Here is a 27,059-nt window from a genome sequence, read left to right as displayed (position 1 = left end):
ATGATATTATTCGTACATACACGGAAAACAAATTAAAAGAACACAGACTACGTTGAATGAATGCAGTGTTGTCACATGCACAAGGAATCCTTACAGTTTCTGTGGAAAAACAAAGCTTGTTGACATTTTGAAAAATTTATATTTCCTCCAACAATTTCTATGCAGACTATCCATAATGCAATGTTTTTGTAAATTTCAGTGCCAAAAATTGGTAGTGTAAGACTGAATATATTTTAATAGGCCCTTTACGAGAAACAATTCCTGATTCATTGTCAATCAAATACGAACAAGTTTCAAGATTCTTGATAAAGTTTCTAACTTGACTATAGAGGTAAAGTTGCACAATACTTGTTGTAATACTAAAAATTAGTAAACAGTGAAAAACATTGGAAAGTTAATAAAAGTGCTTGGAAATACATATATGCATGCCCTACCATCAGATTACATTTCAAATTTAATATATACAAAATAATATCACTAGGATTGGAAGGAAAGACAAGAAGAAGAAAGGAGAGAGGACAACTCGACTCAGTGTTCTGTTGATTACAGAGCTTCAATGTTGATCAAATGATGACCACTGTCAGCCTGTGCTCAGGGTTGCAAACCACTGGTACATCAATGACACACATAACTTCTCGTGTAGTTTTCTCAAAATTACCTGTGTAGTATGCCTTACTATGTATACGCTATGTTGTCCTAATGGACTTCTAAAAGTGTATGAAGTTTAAAGCAAATCAATGATCCGGACATTGTGGCCTCCACCTGTCAGATTCATTTTTCCAGCAGTGTTAGCTGTTCATTAATAGTGATACACAGCGGTACAGACAGATTTACTTACGGGTAGTCAGACAGTATTCTTACCATGTTGATTCATAGAAGGTGACAGAAGAGCATCATCCTTTGTTGAGCTGTTCCCACAGTGACGGCAACCAAAATGGGAGTACTGTTGCATCCGAGGTTCATTGCATTACTGTCTCTTGGTTTTGATTTTTAATATTACGTGCCTTCTCACTGTTCTGAGTGTAGTTTCAAAGGAACAAAGGCAATTGGAGTAACGTACCAAATAAATTGTAATTACATAATTATTCTGTAACGAGTCACTAGACAGGTCCCTTACACTGAAATCCTTGGAAATTATCCCCAAACAACCTCGGAAAGTTTTTCGGAGTTCGGGTTCAACTTGTATAGAAGCTACACCATTTCATTAGGTTTGCTAACTGTGTAAACTACAAAATTTCTTGGTGTTCATCACTAGAAAGCGTGATACAGGGAACAATTTCTTTCTGACATAAGTTGTCTTAAGGATACAGGGTACTTTTACAGCTCAGTATTAAGTAAAAATCAATACCTATTTCTTTGAGGCACTGTTTATAATGTATATGTTTTACAGATTCATTGTTGATATCAGGTAATGCAGCACACTTTCTAAACAAATTAGAAGTATTTTGAATATTTTTGAACCTGCTTAGGGTTATTAAAAAAATTAAAAAGAAATTGATGCTTTTTTTTTTTTCAAAATGCTTCCTAAAATTGAAGTACCATTTAAGCCAGTGTTATACATTTGAAGGAGACTGAATTTTTACCAGATATGCATGACATGATGGCAGATGTACTAGACCTATTTAATTCCACCTGTTATGTATATTACAAGGAAAAAAGTATCACATCTTACATTTTAATTTTTTAAAATTTTTCCTAACAAAAATGTTACTGTTTCTATAATTTAGTTGAATCTGCAGTAAAGCTTTGGTCTACTACGTAAGTATGGACTACTGCAAGTTACAGAAAAAAATTAGAGCAATGCTCTATAAACTTTAGGAAATATTTTCACCTGAATTCTGAAAGATACAACTTGTGGGAAACTGTGAAGATATGAGACCAATTAAACTGTTCCTCAGCATATTCCTGAAAATTCTTTTCTTCATCATCAAGCTTCCTCTTGGCATTCCTTTTAGCACTTTTTGCTTCTTTGGTAACTTGAAGAGTGAATCTCTGTTTCATGCACCCTTTGTCTGTCACACACAAGCAATTGATCTTCCATATTAGAGCCACATTTTATGACTAAATTTCTCAGGACTTCCAACCTTCCTATCACTCCATCATTGAAATATATCACTGTATCTACTACACCAGCTTTTAATGTATTTAGTCCTACAAAAACATTCTTGGGTAATCTTTCCCATATGCAATGGCTGAAACTTTCATTTGTATTCTGAGTTCCCCCATTAAGACTTTTACTATGCAAAACAAGGTCACTCAGGTCTCTAAAAGTTTGTTTTATTTCATTCATAACAGGCTCAGGAAGAGACTGCTCATGATGGTATCTTTGACCACTTTATTTTAATTTTTGGTAACCACACCAAGAATCTGCTCCTTTAGGGTAAAGTCTGTGAACAGTGTGGTCATCTGTGGACAACTTACAAAAGTAGGTGGCCCATACAGCTTTTCTCATTGCTGTAACTTCATTCAGAGTTACAGTTCTTCTAATAGCCAGTCCATAGTAACTCTGAAGGTGGCCTATTTCAGGTTGTCAATCTGCCGTGGCCAGACAGAGATTTTCCATCTGATAGCAACTTTCCTTTCTCTTTGTAGCTTCCTCAATCTGGCACCCATCCCCTTTTGCACATGTCCACAACACTCCACTTTTGTTACCAAGGTATTAAGATACAGGCTCCCAGGTAGATGCTGTTTTCCTTGAGTTCCGAAAAGCGTTAGATACAGTTCCGCACTGTCGCCTGATAAACAAAGTAAGAGCCTACAGAATATCAGAGCAGCTGTGTGGCTGGATTGAAGAGTTTTTAGCAAACAGAACACAGTATGTTGTTCTCAATTGAGAGACATCTACAGACATTAAAGTAACCTCTGGCGTGCCATAGGGGAGTGTTGTGGGACCATTGCTTTTCACAATATATATATAAATGACCTAGTAGATAGTGTCGGAAGTTCCATGTGGCTTTTTGCGGACAATGCTGTAGTATACAGAGAAGTTGCAGTATTAGAAAATTGTAGCGAAATGCATGAAGATTGGCAAAGGATAGGCACTTGGTGCAGGGAGTGGCAACTGACCCTTGTTGTTGTTGTTGTTGTTGTTGTTGTGGTCTTCAGTCCTGAGACTGGTTTGATGCAGCTCTCCATGCTACTCTATCCTGTGCAAGCTTCTTCATCTCCCAGTACCTACTGCAACCTACATCCTTCTGAATCTGCTTAGTGTATTCATCTCTTGGTCTCCCTCTACGATTTTTACCCTCCACGCCGCCCTCCAATGCTAAATTTGTGATTCCTTGATGCCTCAATACATGTCCTACCAACCGATCCCTTCTTCTAGTCAAGTTGTGCCACAAACTTCTCTTCTCCCCAATCCTATTCAATACCTCCTCATTATTTACGTGATCTACCCACCTTATCTTCAGCATTCTTCTGTAGCACCACATTTCAAAAGCTTCTATTCTCTTCTTGTCCATACTAGTTATCGTCCATGTTTCACTTCCATACATGGCTACACTCCATACAAATACTTTCAGAAACGACTTCCTGACATTTAAATCTATACTCGATGTTAACAAATTTCTCTTCTTCAGAAACAATTTCCTTGCCATTGCCAGTCTACATTTTATATCCTCTCTACTACGACCATCATCCGTTATTTTACTCCCTAAATAGCAAAACTCCTTTACTACTTTAAGTGTCTCATTTCCTAATCTAATTCCCTCAGCATCACCCGATTTAATTTGACTACATTCCTTTATCCTCGTTTTGCTTTTGTTGATGTTCATCTTATATCCTCCTTTCAAGACACTGTCCATTCCGTTCAACTGCTCTTCCAAGTCCTTTGCTGTCTCTGACAGAATTACAATGTCATCGGCGAACCTCAAAGTTTTTACTTCTTCTCCATGAATTTTAATACCTACTCCGAATTTTTCTTTTGTTTCCTTTACTGCTTGCTCAATATACAGATTGAATAACATTGGGGAGAGGCTACAACCCTGTCTCACTCCCTTCCCAACCACTGCTTCCCTTTCATGCCCCTCGACTCTTATAACTGCCATTTGGTTTCTATACAAATTGTAAATAGCCTTTCGCTCCCTGTATTTTACCCCTGCCATCTTTAGAATGTGAAAGAGAGTATTCCAGTCAACATTGTCAAAAGCTTTCTCTAAGTCTACAAATGCTAGAAACGTAGGTTTGCCTTTTCTTAATCTTTCTTCTACGTAAGGTTAGTATTGCCTCACGTGTTCCAACATTTCTACGGAATCCAAACTTATCTTCCCCGAGGTCCGCTTCTACCAGTTTTTCCATTCGTCTGTAAAGAATTCGCGTTAGTATTTTGCAGCTGTGACTTATTAAACTGATAGTTCGGTAATTTTCACATCTGTCAACACCTGCTTTCTTTGGGATTGGAATTATTATATTCTTCTTGGAGTCTGAGGGTATTTCACCTGTCTCATACATCTTGCTCACCAGATGGTAGAGTTTTGTCAGGACTGGCTCTCCCAAGGCCGTCAGTAGTTCCAATGGAATATTGTCTACTCCGGGGGCCTTGTTTCGACTCAGGTCTTTCAGTGCTCTGTCAAACTCTTCACGCAGTATCATATCGCCCAATTCATCTTATCTACATCCTCTTCCATTTCCATAATATTGTCCTCAAGTACATCGCCCTTGTATAAACCCTCTGTATACTCCTTCCACCTTTCTGCCTTCCCTTCTTTGCTTAGAACTGGGTTGCCATCTGAGTTCTTGATATTCATACAAGTCGTTCTCTTCTCTCCAAAGGTCTCTTTAATTTTCCTGTAGGCAGTATCTATCTTACCCCTACTGAGACAAGCCTCTACATCCTTACATTTGCCCTCTAGCCATCCCTGCTTAGCCATTTTGCACTTCCTGTCGATCTCATTTTTGAGACGTTTGTATTCCTTTTTGCCTGCTTCACTTACTGCATTTTTTATATTTTCTCCTTTCATCAATTAAATTCAATATTTCTTCTGTTACCCAAGGATTTCTATTAGCCCTCGTCTTTTTACCTACTTGATCGTCTGCTGCTTTCACTACTTCATCCCTCAGAGCTACCCATTCTTCTTCTACTGTATTTCTTTCCCCCATTCCTGTCAATTGTTCCCTTATGCTCTCCCTGAAACTCTCTACAAACTCTCGTTCTTTCAGTTTATCCAGGTCCCATCTCCGTAAATTCCCACCTTTTTGCAGTTTCTTCAATTTCAATCTGCAGTTCATAACCACGAGATTGTGGTCAGAATCCATATCTGCCCCTGGAAATGTCTTACAATTTAAAACCTGGTTCCTAAATCTCTGTCTTACCATTATATAATCTATCTGATACCTTTTAGTATCTCCAGGATTCTTCCAGGTATACAACCTTCTTTTACGATTCTTGAACCAAGTGTTAGCTATGATTAAGTTATGCTCTGTGCAAAATTCTACCAGGCGGCTTCCTCTTTAATTTCTTCCCCCCAATCCATATTCACCTGCTATGTTTCCTTCTCTCCCTTTTCCTACTGACGAATTCCAGTCACCCATGACTATTAAATTTTCGTCTCCCTTCACTACCTGAATAATTTCTTTTATCTCGTCATACATTTCATCAATTTCTTCATCTGCAGAGCTAGTTGGCATATAAACTTGTACTACTGTAGTAGGCATGGGCTTTGTGTCTATCTTGGCCACAATAATGCGTTCACTATGCTGTTTGTAGTTGCTAACCCGCACTCCTATTTTTTTATTCATTATTAAACCTACTCCTGCATTACCTCTATTTGATTTTGTATTTATAACCCTGTAATCACCTGACCAAAAGTCTTGTTCCTCCTGCCACCGAACTTCACTAATTCCTACTATATCTGACTTTAACCTATCCATTTCCCTTTTTAAATTTTCTAACCTACCAGCCCGATTAAGGGATCTGACATTCCACGCTCCAATCCGTAGAATGCCAGTTTTCTTTCTCCTGATAACTGACCCTTAACATAGACAAAAGTAACGTATTGCAAATACATAGAAAGAAGGATCCTTTATTGTACGATTATATGATAGTGGAACAAACAGTGGTAGCAGTTACTTCTGTAAAATATCTGTGAGTATGCGTACAGAACGATTTGTAGTGGAATGATCATAGGTCGGGGTGACAGAGGAGATAGAGAAGATCCAAAGAAGAGCGGCGGGTTTCGTTCAATTTGTCTTCAGTGTTACCAAGGCATGTGTGGCAGTGATTTGGTAAGCGTGATAGCGTTACGGAGATGTTTAGCAAACTCAAGTGGTAGACTCTGCAAGAGAAGCGCTCTGCATCGCGGTGTAGCTTGCTCGCCACGTTTCGAGAGGGTGCGTTTCTGGATGAGGTATCGAATATATTGCTTCTCCCTACTTATACCTCACGAGGAGATCAGGAATGTAAAATTAGAGAGATTCGAGTGCACACGGAGGCTTTCAGACAGTCATTCTTCCCGCGAACCATACGCGACTGGAACAGAAAAGGGAGGTAATGACAGTGGCACGTGTAGTGCCCTCCGCCACACACTGTTGGGTGGCTTGCGGAGTATAAATGTAGATGTAGATGTATAACCATAAACATTGAACTCATTAATTTTATTGAAAGCTTTAGAGTCCCCATTGCCTAGGTACTTCGTATATCTAATGTTATAAATGGGCACTGACCTCTGAAGTATTTGTAGAGCTCCATCACACTCCATACCTCCACCGTAAACATCATAATTCTTAGAACACTGATGTTCAATATGTCCTTCAGTGTTACCAAGGCATGTGTGGCAGTGCTTAGATAAGCACTCAGCATCAACAACTTTTCCATTTTCCAGAGAAGTAGCACTTACACCACTCAAGAAATGATGTCCTCAATGTTGCCATGTCCGATCAAGTGCAACAGCGATGTCCCTTGTTCCACTAATATTTACTGTTTCTTCGGCTGTACGTTTCATAGATGCTTTAGATACAACCGTCAAGACGTCTAAAAGTATTTTTATGTACTTGCTGAACCTGCTGGGAGGAGGAGGAAGGTCCATCAAACCACAAAACGTTTGAGCAGCCTTTTTTCCTTTTCGTATTGCACGCATTGCATACACTAACATCAAATTCACATCATATGAATTATGCACAATGTTTGACGTCATTTTTGAGGTAGATTTATTTGCAGGATCTACACAGAACAACTAATTTTGACACTAAACCCTTCCTGCTACTTTGTTGTTCATTTATTACCAGGCAGCGTACACCATCACACAGTTTACATTTTGCCACTTCCTTTATCAGAGAAGATAAGATCGTCAACAACAAAAAATCCACTACAAACAGCGTCATTGTTAACACAAAAATTTGGATAACCAGTGGTGTGCCATGTGGGCTTTTCTTCCCTGAAGAACTGATACATAGGTTACTTTCAATGGTGTGGCTTGCTTTGTTTGTGAACTGGTTACCATGGAATTTCCTTTTATGGAATTTCTTGATGTGCAGCATAGTTCGTATTTATTGCGCACCAAAGGATATGTACTTCCTGGGGAGGGGAAGGGGAACACTTTCTTTTCACCACTTTCCTTGCTCTCAAAAGGAAAGTAACTCATTGCTGCAGTCCACACCAGTTGTTTTTATTACACTCAAAAATACAGGCAGGTTTCATCTGCTGTATCATTTGTGATTTTGTTGGAACATTGACATCAGATGCAGTCATTTTCAGTTGTCATCAACAGAAAGATATTCCTAGTGTCTGTCCATTTCACAGTCAACAAATGGTCTCCTCTACTATACGAAAGTTCATTTTTTGTTCCCAGCATCTATGCAATTGGATTCCTTTTCTAGTGTGTGCCTGAAAAAAGTTGTTCAGTGGTTGGTCTCATGAAATGAAGGAAAAATGAGTTACAAACAGAATAACTTCACTGGATTTGACAGTAATCATTAGCCACAACACACTTCTGACACTGGTTGTGAGGCTGTCTGAAACTGCCAGCAAAAATATCTCGTGGAATCACTTGAATTAATGTGGTCACCTATTGTTAGATATCTGCAGCATCTGTGAATGTTTGTTTGTAAACAACAAAATTCTTACACTGTCTTTGCTTATAAACTTCAACCCTTCTGCACTCTTTGCCAAAGACAGGTGCTGATCATCTGTTGCATTCATATCAGTACAAGATGGAGCAATGCCTTAACATGAAGTTTTGCTTCAAATTAGAAAAAACAGTTACAGATTTGTGGAATGTTAGTGCAAGTGTACATAGGTGAAGCAGTGAGTAAGAAATGTGTTTCCCTGTGGTTTAAATGCTTTAGAGATGGGAAGGGTAAGCCTCTTTCAGATCAACAAGGACAATCCCTAACAATATCAAATGAACGTGACAGATGCTTGCGGGTAATTGATGGCTGTCTTTGAGAATGAGAGCAGAAGAGTTGGAGAGAAGCAGAGAATGTGTAAGCTGTATTCTTCACGAACATTCGCAGACATTGCCAGTATCCAATTACATGTGATTATGGTGCTTTAAGTGATTCCACAAGAAGCATTCACTGTCAGTTTTCAACAGCTTTACAACTGATGTCAGAAGTCTTTTGTAGCTATTGGTAGTACTTTGAACACTAGTATAGGTACTCTGTTTGTAACTGTTGTTTCCCTTATCTTCGGAGACTTTCCACTCAAGTTTGGAGGTGCAACTTGTCTTTTTTAGTACTGTACTGTCAAGAAATCTTGAAAATAAATACAAAGAATGTAACAGACAACACTGCATGTGGCCTCATGAGATGCACTGTTTGATGGGAGGAGTGTGAAAACAACAAAGCGAGCAACATACAGCGTTGTCTGAATTTCTCTCCCGCCAATCTACATCTACAGTTATTAGGGTTACTTTCCGTTCTGTTTATGTATGGAGCGTGGGAAGAATAAAAGTTTTAATGTCTCTCTGTGTGCTGTAATTATTTTAATCTTGTCCTCACGATCCCTTTGGGAATGATGTGTAGGAAGTTGTTGTATATTCCTGGAGACATTGTTTAAACCGGTTCTTGAAACTTTGTTAGTAGACTGTCGGGATACTTAAGGTCTTATCTTCAAGAGTGCCAGTTCACTTCCTTCGGTATCTCTGTGACTCTCTCCCACAGACTAAACAAACCTGTTACCATTCATGCTGCCCTTCTCTATATAGATTCAGTATCCTCTCTTAGTCCTATGTGGTATGGATCCTCTACACATAAGCAGTATTCTGAAATGGATCATATGACTAATTTGTAAGCAATCTCCTTAGTAGACTGAGTGCACTTCCCCAGTGTTTTAACAATAAACCAAAGTGTACCATTTGCTTCACCCACGGCTGAGCCTATGTAATCGTTCCTTTTCATATCCTTACAAGGTGTTACACCCAGGTATTTGCACGAGTTGACCAATTCCGGCTGGGACCCATTGATATTGTAGTCATGTGATACTATGCTTTTTCATTCTGTGAAGTGAAGTGCACAGTTTTACATTTCTGAACATTTAAAGCAAGTTCCAGTCTCTGCAACAAGATTGCAGGTTCGAGTCCTATCACAGTCGCCAGTTCTAGTGGTTAATAAAAAAGAAAAGGAGAAGAAAAGGTTGAAAATGTGGGAAGAAATTGTGAGTAAAAAGGGGGTTTTAAAATCGTTAATGACCTTGAAAAAGGGAAAGAATGAAACGCAAATCGGACTTTGTATTACAGAAAAGTTATCAGACTTCGTGATTCGGAAAGCTATTGTTGGGGTGGTCCTTGTGGCATTTCTGAGCAAAAGTCAAACCAATTTCCACTACAAAAATTATTTGAAAAAGAACAGAGAATAACAAAATGTGATTAGCAGGGGGAAATGGCGTAGACAAGAGCTCATCCTTTACCGTGTTAACATGTCTTCTTTCGTGCGGCGTCCAGGTCTTCAAAAATCTCTTACTTCATTTCTGTGTGAAAAGTAGTAGCTGCTCCGAAATCTTGCAATTGTCCAGGAATCACTAATTTATACAAATCAAAATCGTCTTGATATTAAATGCAACGTATTTTATGTTGCTGCTTCCATCCTCTGAATTTCATACAAATTTCCACAATATGTCTGCACATCAATAAGTTGTTTTTTCTCTTAATCAGACCAAGACTAGCTAATAAGTTTTTACGTCTGCATTAAGCTTCCGCTATCGAGAGACAAGACAGATAGCAAACAAAGAGAGTTACATTTTTAGTACTTTCCTTTTCTTATATATTATCTCTGCCATCGAGCGCTCGTACAGGTGTGACGGTTATCTGAGGGAACGAGTGTAAAGCGGCGAAACTCAAAGTCCCGCTACAAAGTGCACAGTTTTACATTTCTGAACATTTAAAGCAAGTTCCAACCTCTGCAACTGTTTGAACTCTTATCAAGATCTGACTGAATATTTATGCAGCTTCTTTCAGACAGTACTTCATTGTAGATAACTGCATCAACTGCATAAAAGTCTGAAGTTACTATTAATACTGTCCACAAGGTCAAAATATAAAATATATTCAGCAAGGGTCCCAACATCTGAAGTTACTTCTACATCTGAGAGTGACACTTCATCCAAGATAACATGCTGTCTCTTCCCTACCAAAAAGTCCTCAATCCAGGCACAAATGTCACTTGATATCTCATATGGTTGAACTTTTGACAATAAGCATGGGTGTGGTAATTAGTCAGATGCTTTTCAGAAATCAAGAAATACCGTGTCTACCAGATTACCTCGATCCAAAGCATGTGAGAAAATTGTGATTTGGGTTTCACGTGATTCATTGTCTTCGAAATCTATGCTGGTTGGCATTGAGGAGGTCATTCTGTTTGAGATGTTTCATTGTGTTTGAGCTCAGAATATGTTATAAGATTCTACAACAAATTGATATCAAGGATATTGGACAGCAGTTCTGTGGATCACTTCTAATGTTCTTATTGTAGATGGGTGTGACCTGTGCTTGTTTCCAAGAACTGGGCATGGCTTTTTGTTCAAGGAATCTAGGATAGGTTACAGTTAGAAGATGGGCTAGCTCAGCCGGAAATTCAGTATATAATTTGACAGGGTTTCCATTGGGGCCTGGAGCTTTGTTCAGTTTCAACTACTGCAGCTGTTTCTCAACACTGCTGACACTAATACTTATTTCACTCATCTTTCCAGTGGTACAAGGATTAAATTGAGGCAATTCTCCTGGATTTTCCTTCGTAAAGGAACATTTGAAAATGGAGCTAAGCATTTCAGCTTTTGCTTTGCAACCTTTAATTTCAGTTCCTGTCTTACTCACTAGTCTCGACTGTACACTAATGTTGGTGTCTGCAGTTAGAGGTCTAGTGGCTAGCATTTTTACCTCTTGATCACGGGGTCCTGGGTTCGATTCCTGGCTGGGTTGGGGATTTTGTGTGCCTGAGGACTATGTGTTTGTGTTGTCATCATCATCATCATCATCATCATCATCCCTGACAGTCGCTAGATTGGACTGTGAAACAAATTGGACGGTGTAAAAATTGGGACTTTGTACAGGTTGTGATGACTGCACAGTTGAGTGTCCCATAAACCAATTGTCATCACCACCACCAACTTTGGTGTTACTAACAGCCTTTACATATGACCAGAATTTCTTTGGGTTTGTGAAATATCATTTGACAATATTCTGCTGCGGTAGTCATTGAAGGCATCACGCATTGCTCTCTTGACAGCCAAATGCATTTCATTCAGCATCTCTGTCTGTAGCCCTACACTTTTATACCTATTATCCAGTAACCTCTGTTTCTTTTGAAGTTTCTTTACATTGACTGTATATCGTGGAGGTTCGTTCCCATTGTGAAGTGTTCAATTGGATACAACATATCTGTCTAGTGCGTGGTCAATTGTTCTTTTAAACTTGAGCCACAGTTCCTCTACATGCTCCTGCACCTGCCCTGTGCTGAATGTTCGAAATTCCTTACTGAAATTGGACAACACTGACTTTTTGTCTTGTTTCCTGAACATGTGTATATCATTCTGCTTGATTTTAGTTGTCCTTTTTACTTTGGTAATCAACGTTGCCACAACCATGTCACTGTTTCGATATGGACGTCCTCGAAGAGGTTAGCCCTATTTGTTGCCATGAGAGCCATATAATTCGATTATGGATGGGGATTCCAAACTATCTGTTCTAGGCCATTTTCAGAGAAAGCATTTAGTAATGTTCCATAGGATGTCTTACACAATAAGAGTTTTACAGGATGTGTTACCACCAGTACAAGTGACTGGTGCTGCCATCTGGTGTTTAATTGTGATAGTGCAAGCATGTTAGTAGCTTTATACAGGTGATGGATGTAAGACAAATCTTTGAATACATTTACGAGGACTGAGAAATGCCTGACATAGATCCTTTGTCACTCGTCCTTTGGAAGTGTAATCCATGCAACGTAAGTGCTACGTCACTCATCTCCAGAGTGTTAATATTGTGCAAATCGTGTTACACTCAGCCGGGTTACTGTAGGTGTACATCACAACAATTCATACTTCTTTAACAATGTATAAATAATTTGAGGTGTAAAGGTAACAACTCACCTGAATGCCGAGGTGCCGTTTCATCGAAACACACAAGAGGGCGTAAGAATATTGCTAGCTTCAGAAAGCTAGCTACATTGTCAGCCCCATTTATGTGCCGTTGATGTGGCACACCCATCATCTTTTCATTGAGTTGTTACTTTTATTCCTTAAATTATTTACAATCTGTTAAGGACTTCCCATTAGAAAATTAGTATTCCATCAAATTGTAGAGGCTAGTTTTACTAGAGTATTTATGAATGTGTAGAGTAGCATTAACTGTGACTTGAGTCACACTTCCTGTAAGAGATTATAAAGTGACGCTTCATTTATCAGATCATTATCTTATAATGATGGTAATCAAAGTGTGAGCCACTGGACCCAGATGAAAGTCCACGTTCTTCTTGTGTTTCTTCACCGATTGAGCCTTCTGTAAGTGCTTTTGCTATTTGACAGTTGATAGGGTCTACCATAATTTGTTTAGAAACCACGGGAATGTCTAGCGTATTCACAGATACGTGAGTATTTTAGGAGTAGCTGATAAATTCTCATTCCTTTTCAGGTCCTCCCCTTGATCTCTCATTATTTTTAATTAATGAAATGACATTTTGTGGAGACTATATTTTGTATTTTCCACTACTGGCCAGTGTCGGGTATTACGCCATTTTCAAGTGACAGTTGACGTGCATGAGGACACGCTCCTGAGCTGTCGGGCCACCAGCATATTGTGGGGGAAATGTAAAATGTGGCACAGTAATTCCAGTCGACACCAGAAATGTTGACATTTAAGAAATTTTGTACAACTGTGATTCATGTCCAAATAAACACAATTTTTAATTATTTTCACGACATTTGTCAGACCACTTTTAACGACCTCATTTGTTACACACAATTGGATGGCCTTTAATTGTAATAAATGTTCATGGAGTAAAAAATATTGGCTGGGTCTAGCGGTAGTTTTAAAGAAAAAATACTCATTTTTTCCCCTCTTCAGGATCTGCTTCAATCCGTTGCTTGAATTCCTCCTGTCTGGAACCCAGATTCTCTTGTATGTCTGGAAGCCTAATAGGTTGACATGTTTCTTAAATAACATAGGCGACAAACTGATTCGTATGTAATTTTCATATTTAGTAGTTCTAGATGCCTTGCTGCCATCAATTATACAGTTTTCATTCCGCGAAATACTTTCTATATCTACGTAACTTGAATTTACAATTTGTCCAATAACTGAGTACAATAGAACAACTTTACATCCCTCCTTGCTTCACTTCCCGCCAGGAAACACAACACAACTTACACACAGTTAACATCGTTCCAAAGTACATCAACAAAGGTATAGTCATACTAAGATTTAAACACAGAACATTAAACTGTAAATAATTTACAGAAAATGAAATTCAATCACAAGCACAATTCAACAGTTATGATAATATATATTCCCATAGTAGTACAGTTGTTGTTGTTGTTGTTCTTGTTGTTGTTGTTGTTGTTGTTGTGGTCTTCAGTCCTGAGACTGGTTTGCTGCAGCTCTCCATGCTACTCTATCCTGTGCAAGCTTCTTCATCTCCCAGTGCCTACTGCAGCCTACATCCTTCTGAATCTGCTTAGTGTATTCATCTCTTGGTGTCCCTCTACGATTTTTACCCTCCACACTGCCCTCCAGTACTAAATTGGTGATCCCTTGATGCCTCAGAACATGTCCTACCAACCGATCCCTACTTCTAGGTAAGTTGTGCCACAATCTTCTCTTCTCCCCAATCCTATTCAATACCTCCTCATTAGTTATATGATCTACCCATCTAATCTTCAGCATTCTTCTGTAGCACCTCATTTCGAAAGCTTCTATTCTCTTCTTGTCTAAACTATTTATCGTCCATTTTTCACTTCCATACATGGCTACACTCCTTACAAATACTTTCAGAAATGACTTTGTGACACTTAAATCTAAACTCGATGTTAACAAATTTCTCTTCTTCAGAAACGCTTTCCTTGCCATTGCCAGTCTACATTTTATATCGTCTCTACTTCGACCATCATCAGTTATTTTGCTCCCCAAATAGCAAAACTCCTTTACTACTTTAAGTGTCTCATTTACTAATCTAATTCCCTCAGCATCTCCCGACTTAATTTGACTACATTCCATTATCCTCGTTTTGCTTTCGTTGATGTTCATCTTATACCCTCCTTTCAAGACACTGTCCATTCTGTTCAACTGCTCTTCCAAGTCCTTTGCTGTCTGACAGAATTACAATGTCATCGGCGAACCTCAACGTTTTTATTTCTTCTCCACGGATTTTAATACCTACTCCGAATTTTTCTTTTGTTTCCTTTACTGCTTGCTCAATATACAGATAGAATAACTTCGGGGAGAGGCTACAACCCTGTCTCACTCCCTTCCCAACCACTGCTTTCGTGTCCCTTGACTCTTCTAACTGCCATCTGCTTACCGTACAAATTGTAAATAACTTTTCGCTCCCTGTATTTTACCCCTGCCACCTTCAGAATTTGAAAGAGAGTATTCCAGTCAACATTGTCAAAAGCTTTCTCTAAGTCTACAAATGCTAGAAATGTAGTTCTGCCTTTCCTTAATCTTTCTTCTAAGATAAGTCGTAAACATCTACATTTATACTCCGCAAGCCACCCAACGGTGTGTGGCGGAGGGCACTTTATGTGCCACTGTCATTACCTCCCTTTCCTGTTCCAATCGCGTATGGTTCGCGGGAAGAACGACTGTCTGAAAGCCTCCGTGTGCGCTCTAATCTCTCTAATTTTACATTCGTGATCTCCTCGGGAGGTATAAGTAGGGGGAAGCAATATATTCGATACCTTATCCAGAAACGCACCCTCTCGAAACCTGGCGAGCAAGCTACACCGCGATGCAGAGCGCCTCTCTTGCAGAGTCTGCCACTTGAGTTTATTCAACATCTCCGTAACGCTATCATGGTTACCAAATAACCCTGTGACGAAACGCACCGCTCTTCTTTGGATCTTCTCTATCTCCTCCGCCAACCTGATCTGGTACGGATCCCACACTGATGAGCAATACTCAAGTATAGGTTGAACGAGTGTTTTGTAAGCCACCTCCTTTGTTGATGGACTACATTTTCTAAGCACTCTCCCAATGAATCTCAACCTGGCACCCGCCTTACCAACAATTAATTTTATATGATCATTCCACCTCAAATCGTTCCGCACGCATACTCTCAGGTATTTTACAGAAGTAACTGCTACCAGTGTTTGTTCCGCTATCATATAATCATACAATAAAGGATCCTTCTTTCTATGTATTCGCAATACATTACATTTGTCTATGTTAAGGGACAGTTGCCACTCCCTGCACCAAGTGCCTATCCGCTGCAGATCTTCCTGCATTTCGCTACAATTTTCTAATGCTGCAACTTCTCTGTATACTACAGCATCATCCGCGAAAAGCCGCATGGAACTTCCGACACTATCTACTAGGTCATTTATATATATATTGTGAAAAGCAATGGTCCCATAACACTCGCCTATGGCACGCCAGAGGTTACTTTAACGTCTGTAGACGTCTCTCCATTGATAACAACATGCTGTGTTCTGTTTGCTAAAAACTCTTCAATCCAGCCACACAGCTGGACTGATATTCTGTAGGCTCTTACTTTGTTTAGCAGGCGACAGTGCGGAACTGTATCGAACGCCTTCCGGAAGTCAAGAAAAATAGCATCTACCTGGGAGCCTGTATCTAATATTTTCTGGGTCTCATGAACAAATAAAGCGAGTTGGGTCTCACAAGATCGCTGTTTCCGGAATCCATGTTGATTCCTACATAGTAGATTCTGGGTTTCCAAAAACGACATGATACTCGAGCAAAAAACATGTTCTAAAATTCTACAACAGATCGACGTCAGAGATATAGGTCTATAGTTTTGCGCATCTGCTCGACGACCCTTCTTGAAGACTGGGACTACCTGTGCTCTTTTCCAACCTTCCCTAATGTATTTTTTCAGTGTAATTTTTTTAGATTAATTAATTTTATAGTTGTCAGAGAATATTTTGTAGTTGTTCTAGCGCGACATATACTTCTATACATTCGGAGTTTAAAACATTTCAGATAAGATCATAAATTTGAGAATGTATGTGGGCCAAATGGCATATTGCGCGTTACATGCTGCAGCTCGGGTTTTGGGTTCTGTTTCTCACAGCCGGCTTCCGCAACATCTCGAACGCCCTGTCACTGTCTGACGACTACGACCGCTGCTCGGAGGGCCTGGCGGACGTGGCGACCTCACTGGGACGGTGGGAGGGCAGCGGCCGGCCACCGTTCGCAGAAGCCTTCGGCTCGAAACCCGGCGATGGGCGCTACCAGAGGGGGAAGGAGCAGCTGGAGCGCCTCTCCGGGGGCGGAAAGTTTGGCATCAAGAGCATGTTCGAGGTGCTGCGCGATGTGGACGGAGGCATATGCCGCCCCGTCACGTGCGCATTTCCGACTCAGGGCAGCCAGGTAATAGTGCACTCGTGTGTGTGTGTGTGTGTGTGTGTGTGTGTGTGTGTGTGTGTGTGTGGTTATAATAGAGGGAAACATTCCACGTAGGAAATATATATCTAAAAACAAAGATGATGTGACTTACCAAATGAAAGTGCTGGCAGGTCGACAGACACACAAACAAACACAAACATACACACAAAATTCTAGCTTTCGCAACCAACGGTTGCCTCGTCAGGAAAGAGGGAAGGAGAGGGAAAGATGAAAGGATTTGGGTTTTAAGGGAGAGGGTAAGGAGTCATTCCAATCCCGGGAGCCGAAAGACTTACCTTAGGGGGAAAAAAGGACGGGTATACACTCGCACACACACACATATCCATCCACACATATACAGACAGATGGTGTCTCTCCTACGTAGATCAACACCTTCAACCCACTACATGCAGTCTCCCATCCTTCATCAAAGACACCAACCACTTCCTTGAACGCCTGGAATCCTTACCCAATCTATTACCCCCGGAAACCATCCTTGTAACCATTGATGCCACTTCCTTATACACAAATATTCCGCACGTCCAGGGCCTCGCTGCGATGGAGCATTTCCTTTCACGCCGATCACCTGCCACCCTACCTGAAACCTCTTTCCTCATTACCTTAGCCAGCTTCATCCTGACCCACAACTTCTTCACTTTTGAAAGCCAGACATACCAACAATTAAAGGGAACAGCCATGGGTACCAGGATGGCCCCCTCGTACGCCAACCTATTCATGGGTCGCTTAGAGGAAGCCTTCTTGGTTACCCAAGTCTGCCAACCTAAAGTTTGGTACAGATTTATTGATGACATCTTCATGGTCTGGACTCACAGTGAAGAAGAACTCCAGAATTTCCTCTCCAACCTCAACTCCTTTGGTTCCATCAGATTCACCTGGTCCTACTCCAAATCCCATGCCACTTTCCTTGACGTTGACCTCCACCTGTCCAATGGGCAACTTCACACGTCCGTCCACATCAAACCCACCAACAAGCAACAGTACCTCCATTATGACAGCTGCCACCCATTCCACATCAAACGGTCCCTTCCCTACAGCCTAGGTCTTCGTGGCAAACGAATCTGCTCCAGTCCGGAATCCCTGAATCATTACACCAACAACCTGAAAACAGCTTTCGCATCCCGCAACTACCCTCCCGACCTGGTACAGAAGCAAATAACCAGAGCCATTTCCTCATCCCCTCAAACCCAGAACCTCCCACAGAAGAACCACAAAAGTGCCCCACTTGTGACAGGATACTTTCCGGGACTGGACCAGACTCTGAATGTGGCTCTCCAGCAGGGATACGACTTCCTCAAATCCTGCCCTGAAATGAGATCCATCCTTCATGAAAGCCTCCCCACTCCGCCAAGAGTGTCTTTCTGCCGTCCACCTAACCTTCATAACCTGTTAGTTCATCCCTATGAAATCCCCAAACCACCTTCCCTACCCTCTGGCTCCTATCCTTGTAACCGCCCCTGATGCAAAACCTGTCCCATGCACCCTCCCACCACCACCTACTCCAGTCCTGTAACCCGGAAGGTGTACACGATCAAAGGCAGAGCCACGTGTGAAAGCACCCACGTTGATTTACCAACTAACCTGCCTACACTGTGATGCATTCTATGTGGGAATGACCAGCAACAAACTGTCCATTGGCATGAATGGAAACAGGCAGACAGTGTTTGTTGGTAATGAGGATCACCCTGTAGCTAAACATGCCTTGGTGCACAGCCAGCACATCTCGGCACAGTGTTACACCGTCCGGGTTATCTGGATACTTCCCACCAACACCAACCTATCCGAACTCCGGAGATGGGAACTTGCCCTTCAGTATATCCTCTCTTCTCGTCATCCGCCAGGCCTCAATCTCCGCTAATTTCAAGTTGCCGCCACTCATACCTCACCTGTCTTTCAACAACTTCTTTGCCTCTACACTTCTGCCTCGACTGACATCTCTGCCCAAACTCTTTGTCTTTAAATATGTCTGCTTGTTGTTGTATGTGTGGATGGATAGGTGCGTGTGTGCGAGTGTATACCTGTCCTTTTTTCCCCCTAAGGTAAGTCTTTCCGCTCCCGGCATTGGAATGACTCCTTACCCTCTCCCTTAAAACCCACTTCCTTTCATCTTCCCCTCTCCTTCCCTCTTTCCTGATGAGGCAACAGTTTGTGGGCAACTGGTGACGTGCCACAACTGCATGTGATGCAGTTGTCACCCAGCATATGTAAGGCTCCTAACCTTACACAATGTAAAACGAAGAAGTAAATAAACGAAACTGAAAACTTTTTGAGTACTGAATGGTGTTAGACAATGACAGACACAAGACCGCTCTTTTTAGACTTACTTATTCACATTTATTAAACTTGAATTGACCTTTTTCGTATTCGTGTTTATGTAGCACAAAAACAGGGGTGGTACAAACACTCAGGGATAGTTTCAATGGCAATATTTATCATAAACCACCTTATTCCACAACACAGCTCACTACATAATTCACCATAAACATTCAGCGTAGCACAGATCATAAAACATATTCATGAAATGTGGTTCAATAAACACAGTTCTTGCTTGCAACAACCAAAGATGTTTCTACATTATTACAGACAGACATATGGTCCTTGAGAAAAATTGTTCATAAGCATTTATTGTCAGCCAATATGATGATAGACAGACTTTTATGCCTTTCAATGCACAACTTGTACAAATGAGCACAAACTTGCATCAAAAATTTCAGAGGACTCCAGAATGAAATTTTCTCCTTGCAACAGAGTGTGAAGTCATTTGTAACTTTGTGGCAGATTAAAACTGTGTGCCAGATTGAGACTCAAAGTCGAGCCCTTTGCCTTTCACGGGCAAGTGCTTTAACTGAATCACCCGAGCACAACTCACAACCCATCCCCACAGCTCGAATTTCGCCAGTACCTCATCTTCTACCTTCTGAACTACACAGAAGCTTTTCTGGGAAACTTGACAAGACTAGCTTCCTGGAAGAAGGGATATTATGGAGACATGGCTTGGCCACGGCCTGGGAGATGTTCCCAGAATGAAACTTCCACTTTGCAGCAGTATGCACACTCACGTGAAACTTCGTGGCAGATTGAAACTGTCTCTAGGACTGAGACTTGAACTTGGGACCTTTGGCTCTGAAAAGCGAATTGGACTTTGTGCGGCACACAGTTTTATTCTGCCGGGAAGTTTCAAGTTAGGAGTACTTTCTAAACACCCAGTTTATTATGCGATTGCAGATACCGACCCAAAGATGTTAGCATTTTCATACTTGAGTGTGACCCGAACTATACCACATCAGCAGTGGGATTACTGAGAGTGGAGTTATTACATAGGTCTTAGTCGGGCTAATGCTGAAGGCATTGTTAAATAGCTGACTGTCGACTGAAGATCGTTGGTTGGGGTGTGGTATTTAAAGATTGCTGTTTTAATACTTTGTATTTGTGAAACTACATATTTGTGTATAAACCGATGTGTTTGGAATTTACTAGAGTGGATGTCCAGGCAATAATTTTGTTTACATAATAAGTAGTTAGTAAATTGCAAAAGGTTACAGAACTATTTTGAGTGTTCACACTGAGAGTTACCTATTTTCAAGTAACTGCATGAAACTTCAACCAATTGTGCCCAACCCCACTGAACTCCCAGATATGAGCCAGTCCAGAAGGCAAGCCCGCAATCAGTAGTATAAGGGGCGCATAGCATGTCAGTGACTGCTGATTGTGGTGCCCTGTCTGTAACTTGAGCGCACGATCCTGCTGTACTTGAAATTATGATAATTTATAGAATTTCCTGATTAATCTCCTGGTTAATGAAGAATATCATCTGGTCTATAAAATTAGGTCAACAGATGTGTGATGGTAAGCTTGGCAATTCAGCAGATGTAATAGCTCAGAGAGCAACCGTAATTTTGGGTGTGTTCAGATTTCAGTATTAATTATCTTTTAAGTTAGTTCCTAAAAATTAAAATGTGTTACTGTAAAGTCTGGAGTCATAGCTTTCTAATTGTATGTGCCAGTATTTCCAAAATCACTTATTACCTCAGTCCAAATTTACTGCTTTATATTGTTATGGTAATTTGTTATTCACAACTTCTAATTATTATGGTTTCTGGTGAAAATAAACATAGCATTGTAATTAGGATACTGGAAATAATCTTCGGAGTAATGAATTTGCGTGGGTATGGTCTGAATTACATTTTGGCAGATTTGGGCACTCAATGCACGTATGACATAGATAACTAGATCCAAACTCAAAAATTAGGAAAAAAATGTAATTATTAATTGGTGTGTAACAGTAGCAAGTGGAAGATTTCCAGCTTCCTGTGTTCGACACGTTTGTGCAGAACATGATCAGTCTCGTTATTTTTATCACTTTCCACATCGTGGTTAATTGGTAGTGCAACATGTGTCTAGTCTGTTATCTGTAATAATTGTTCTGCCAAAAAATGACTTCGAGGTGGCCTAACTCAGCTGACAAACTTAAATATATGAGGTGATGTTGGTCCCTATGAACCAGGGTACAAAATTTATCTTCATTTTGAGTTGGATGGCGACAACTATCAGTGTAGAGGTACAGATCAATGTGCAGGGGGAACCTCAAGTTTGCATTTGCATTGTTCGGAAAATACAGCAAACTTTAAACACAATTGTTAAATAGTCTCTTTATTACTGTCTTATTTCAGATACTAATTATTCGGCAGCTTTTTGCACGCGACACGGCAGAACGCCTAATTCGGGACCCCGAAGTACACACCGCCCTATGCTGTTGCAGGTTTCTGTGTTGAGTCCGCCCGGCAGCGGGAAGCCGCACTGCCACTGGTTCACCGCAACTCCAGACCCGCGCCACTCCGTGTTCAAGCCGTTCATCTTTACACCGGCCGTGCGGATATCGCGCCTGACCGTCAGTCCTACATTCGACCCGGACCCGGCAAAGGTAAATATCTCTCTCAAAAGCTCGACAATCTCGAAGGCTTCTAAGAAATAATTCTGTGTGGGCAACTTATCACGACTCAGTTTCCTACTTACGTTCACTAATGTAAGTATGATTGTACGGGGCATCTGGCGAGATTTGAGACTAGGTCGAGACTGGCATTCTCATTCGTTACAAGAAAATATCCTTGAAGAGATTCTTTTCATTTCTTTCTTTATTGAGAGAGCAGTTTTATGGATATCTGCAGCTCTTGTCTTCATTTTGAATGTTTCTTGCAAAGCTTTCTTTAGTGCAGCCGTGGATGTAATGCTTAGACTAGGGGTAACCAACCTGGGCTGCATAGCAAGATGATGTTTATTTTTGGGCAGCACGTAACGTACTTAGCACTAACAGTAGCTGTGAAGAATAAAAAAGAAAGGTGTGGACCAATAAGAGAATAGCATTGTGTGGAGGCAGTTTCACGTTGGGAATATTTTCCTGATAATAACTCTACATAATCGAAATTTTACAGATTTTTTCTTTCTTTTGTTTACCAATCTTGTGACAGATGTTCACTTCTTGGGCCACACTGATACTTACTTTGAGCTGTACGCCGTGGGTTGGATGCCGCTGGCTTAGACAAACCTTCAGATAACTTATTTTTGAAAACAAGCATTTGCAATTGGTTCCATCATGTCAAATAGGTTTCCTCAAATGATGAGATCCAGCCAATCTTCAATATTATGAACTAAATTTACATTGATCTTGTAAATGCAGCATTGGATCTATGATATTGTTTCCAAATCTCCCCGCCCCCCCCCCCCCCCCACCTCCTCCAAAGTGTTTGAGACAGGACTTCAAAATTTTTTTAACAAAAAATATTTTGCAAAAAGTATGCATGTTATATCCTAGCCAGTAATGCCACCCGAGCCCGCTGCCAAAAGGTTGGCAGCATCAAAGTCCGGACGCCGTCCGCATAAGCAGCGCCAGCGAGACAGGAAATCGCCGCAAGTCTGCGCGCGCCACCGCTGGCTTCTGGGTTCTTAAGCGCTGGAGTCGCGAGCGCTAGGACAGTTCTGTATTCGCCGCTCAGTTGGATACTCGCCACCGAATTGTGTACTTGCTAGTCAGTTGTGTGTTCATCGCAGCAGAGTTGTTGTTTGTTGTCAGCCGACGCTGACCTAGCCGCTCCGACTCGAACTAGACAGATTTCTGTAGACACGGAGTTCACTACTGTGTTTCTGTATCATCGTTAATAAAGATAAGTACCGACTTTTATTTAATCAGAGTGTTTGGGTTTTCATCTTTCTGTTCACTGTTCCAGCGGACCGGTCGGCCTGCTATTAAAAGTGTGGCGGTGACTTCGTAAGCCGTTTCTACAGCGAATTGTTTGTCGCTACGAACGCCGCCACAAAACTGGCGACGAGGACTGCCGAACTCGTGTGCGGGGCTGGTTCAACTTGTTTCTGGTTATACTAATTATAGCGATAAAATTTTGGGGGCTGGTTTAATTTGTGTTCACTATGTCTGCCGAATTACAACAGTTGATCTTGTTACAGAGTCAGCAAATACAAAGTCTGGTGGAAGCAATCGCCAAACAAGCGGCTAATCCTCCAACACAACAGGAACAAGCACAGGCAGCACCACCTTTCCGTGCTTTTGATGCATCAAGAGAAGAATGGCGAGAATATTTCGCGCAGTTGCAGGCGCACATGACAGTCTACAAAATCACGGGTACTGAGCGGCAGCTTTATTTAATTTCCACTGCAGGCGTGGAAGTCTATCGACTACTTTGTAAGTTGTTCCCGGAATCCCAGCCAGAAGCTTTAGACTATGACGTTGTTGTTAACAAGCTTGCTGAGTATTTCGAGTCGCGAGTTCATGTGGCAGCAGCCAGATTCAAGTTCTTCAGATTAAAGAAACTGCCATATCAATCTAATAAACAGTGGTTAACAGATTTACGTGGCCTCACCCGTCAGTGCCGATTTAATTGTGTGTGTGGAGCTTCCTACAGTGATGTCATGTTACGAGACGCTATTACTCAAAACATTGCAAATTCTCGTATTCGTGCTGCTATCTTAAAGTTGCCTGACCCGTCATTAGAGACTGTGATGAACATCATTGAAGCCCAAGATACTTTTGACTATGCTGAGTGTGAGTTAGATCAGCCATGTATTTCTCAAATTGCCTGTGCTAAGCAAGTTATGTCACGCCCGCGGCCCCACCGGCAGAGTCAGACTGTAAACACTAGCCGGCCGCGTCATGTTAAACACATTCGTCAGCCGCGTGTGCAAAATGATAGAGTTAAGTCTTGCCCTAAGTGTGTTCTTGCTCATCCTCGTGAACGTTGCCCGTTAAGAAACGCGGTTTGTCACTTTTGTCAAAGGAAAGGACACATCCAGACTGTTTGTTTGCGTAAACGCAAGAACAATTCTAGTGCTGCCCAGCCCATGGATATTCATGTTCTTCAAAGCCAGCCCGCCCAGAAGGTCGCGTTTAAAGGCTCTTCCATGGTTCGTGTGGGTAATAAACTTGTTCGCAATAAGCCACCCACCCAGCCCTCTGCTATGCGACCCAAGCGTAATTCAAACGCTGTAAAAAGTAATGTACAGACTGCAAGTGAAGCGGGAGTTGTTGTTCCACCCGCCCAACCCACGAGTTGTCGTAAGCAGCGAACACGCGCTAAACGCGCTGATTTTGTGTCTTCCGCCTCCACTGCACCGATCCAGAGACAGTGTAATAAACTATTTGTGAAGCTACGCATCCAGGATAAGACCTTTAATTTTCAATTAGACACTGGTGCGTCTGTGACTCTCATAAATAGTGCTACGTATGCGGCTATCGGCCGCCCTAAACTTTCAGCGGCAAAACATTCTTTGGCTACTTATAGTGGAGAACAAATTCCTGTGTTAGGTGTATGTAGCGTGCCAGCCACATTCCGTGGCAATACAAAAACAGTTTCATTCACAGTGCTCCACGCTACAGACAGTGTAAACATTTTCGGATTAGACTGTTTTGACTTGTTTGGCCTGTCTATCCAAGACAATGTGTTGCAAATTAATTCTGTTGTTGTTCCTCAAGACAGCATAACCGATTTGTGTAAACAATACAGTGACATATTTAAAGACGAACTAGGTTGTGCTGCGAACTTTGCCGCTCATATTACGTTAAAAGATAATGCTCAGCCTCGATTTTGTCGTGCTCGTCCAGTGCCTCACGCCCTCCGGGCACCTGTAGAAGATGAACTTCGTCGTTGGCAAAACAACGGTGTTATTCAACCCGTTTCAGCGAGCCAGTGGGCTTCTCCCTTAGTTATTATAAAGAAACCGTCTGGCAAGTTACGTTTGTGTGCTGATTTTAAGTCGACAGTTAATCCTCAGACTGTCATTGATTCTTTTCCTTTGCCTAGACCGGACGAGCTGATGGATAAGTTAGGGGAAGCTCGTTTCTTTTCCAAAATTGATCTCCGTGAAGCATATTTGCAATTGCCCCTCGACGAGCAATCACAACAGTATTTTGTCATAAACATGTCGTTGGGGTTGTTCCGTTTTCTGCGTTTGCCTTTTGGTTGTGCGTCAGCTCCAGCTGTTTTTCAGCGTTTTTTGTCACAACTTCTGGCTAATGTGCCATCGTGTTGCAACTATTTAGACGATATTGTTGTGTCCGGTCGGACGGCTGCTGAACATTTCCGTAATTTGGAGTGTTTGTTTAAAGTGTTGTCTCAGGCAGGCCTACGTTGCAACATCGATAAATGTTCATTTTTCCTTACGGAGCTGGAGTATCTGGGACATGTTATTAATGCTCAAGGCATTCATCCCTCCCAGTCACTTTTAGCAGCTATTCGTGATTTGCCTGCCCCTCGCAATCTGCATGAATTGCAAGCAGTTCTTGGCAAATTGACATATTATATTAGGTTTATACCTAATGCATCACAGATTGCTGCACCGTTGCATCGTCTCCGCCGTAAGAATGTTCCGTTTGTGTGGTCAGCTGATTGCCAATCAGCCTTTCAGCAGCTTAAAGAGGCTTTATTGAATGATCGTTGTCTGGTCCATTACGACCCTAACAAGCCTCTGGTGTTAGCTTGTGATGCCTCTTCGTTCGGCCTCGGTGCTGTGTTGTCTCACCGAGTCGGTAACACCGAACGTCCTATTGCGTTCGCATCTAAATTGCTAAACAAAGCTCAGTGTAATTATAGCCAATTGGACAAGGAAGCGTTGGCTATTGTGTTCGGTGTCACAAAATTCCATCACTACCTCTATGGTAGACCATTCTATTTAGTAACAGATCACAAGCCCCTGACGTCACTGTTTCATCCGTCTAAACCAGTTCCTCAGCGGACAGCTCAGAGACTACAACGTTGGGCTCTTTTGTTATCACAATACCAGTATGAGATACTGTATCGCCCTACAGCTCAGCATGCAAACGCTGACGCGCTTTATAGATTGCCGATTGCTGCGGATGATGTCTTCGATTCCTCTGACGACTCTTGCCATCAGATTGACGCCGATGAGCATCAATCCCTCCGGGATTTTCCGATTGATTATCGTCAGGTGGCACGTGAGACAGCTACAGATCCTCATCTGAGTTTACTATTACGTTCTGTTCAACGTGGTTGGCCGTCCAAGGCAAAGGACATCGGATCCTGCGGTTCGTCGCTATTATCCGCAACGTCATCTGTTGTCTGTTTCGCACGGAGTTTTGCCGTTACGCACAGAGAATGACCAGCTTCGTGTCGTGGTTCCCCAAGTGCTCCAATCCAAGGTCCTCGCCTTGTTGCATCAAGGTCATTGGGGAGTGGTCCGCACCAAGCAGCTTGCCCGCCGTCATTGTACATGGATCGGCATTGATAAGCAGATTACGCAGATGTCTACAGATTGTTCGACGTGTGCCGAACACCAAGCTGCTCCGCCTCAACGCTATTTTGAGTGGGCACGCCCTGCCGGTCCCTGGCAGCGAGTACATATTGATTTCGCTGGTCCATATTGGAATTCTCGTTGGCTCATCGTGATAGATGCATTTAGTAATTTTCCGTTTGTTGTGCCCATGCAGTCTACAACGTCTGCACAAACTATACAGGCGTTGACTTCAATTTTTTGTATTGAGGGTCTTCCAGAAGTTTTAGTGTCTGACAATGGTCCACAATTTACCTCTGC

The 27,059-nt window shown here is 41.6% G+C and overlaps 1 protein-coding gene across 1 annotated transcript in view; it reads left to right on the top strand.

Moving 5' to 3' along the window:
- LOC126427035 (secernin-2) overlaps window positions 1–27,059 on the top strand; it is a 106,873-nt gene that overhangs the window by 56,909 nt on the left and 22,905 nt on the right. Inside the window, exons 5-6 of the mRNA XM_050089211.1 lie at window positions 16,675–16,973; window positions 21,766–21,927. Of these exons, the coding sequence (XP_049945168.1) occupies window positions 16,675–16,973; window positions 21,766–21,927 (461 nt within the window). The remainder of the gene's footprint in view (window positions 1–16,674; window positions 16,974–21,765; window positions 21,928–27,059) is intronic.

Source organism: Schistocerca serialis, chromosome 11 (assembly GCF_023864345.2).
Source record: "Schistocerca serialis cubense isolate TAMUIC-IGC-003099 chromosome 11, iqSchSeri2.2, whole genome shotgun sequence".
Lineage (NCBI taxonomy): Eukaryota > Metazoa > Arthropoda > Insecta > Orthoptera > Acrididae > Schistocerca > Schistocerca serialis.
This window is presented reverse-complemented; position numbering and strand designations above follow the sequence as displayed.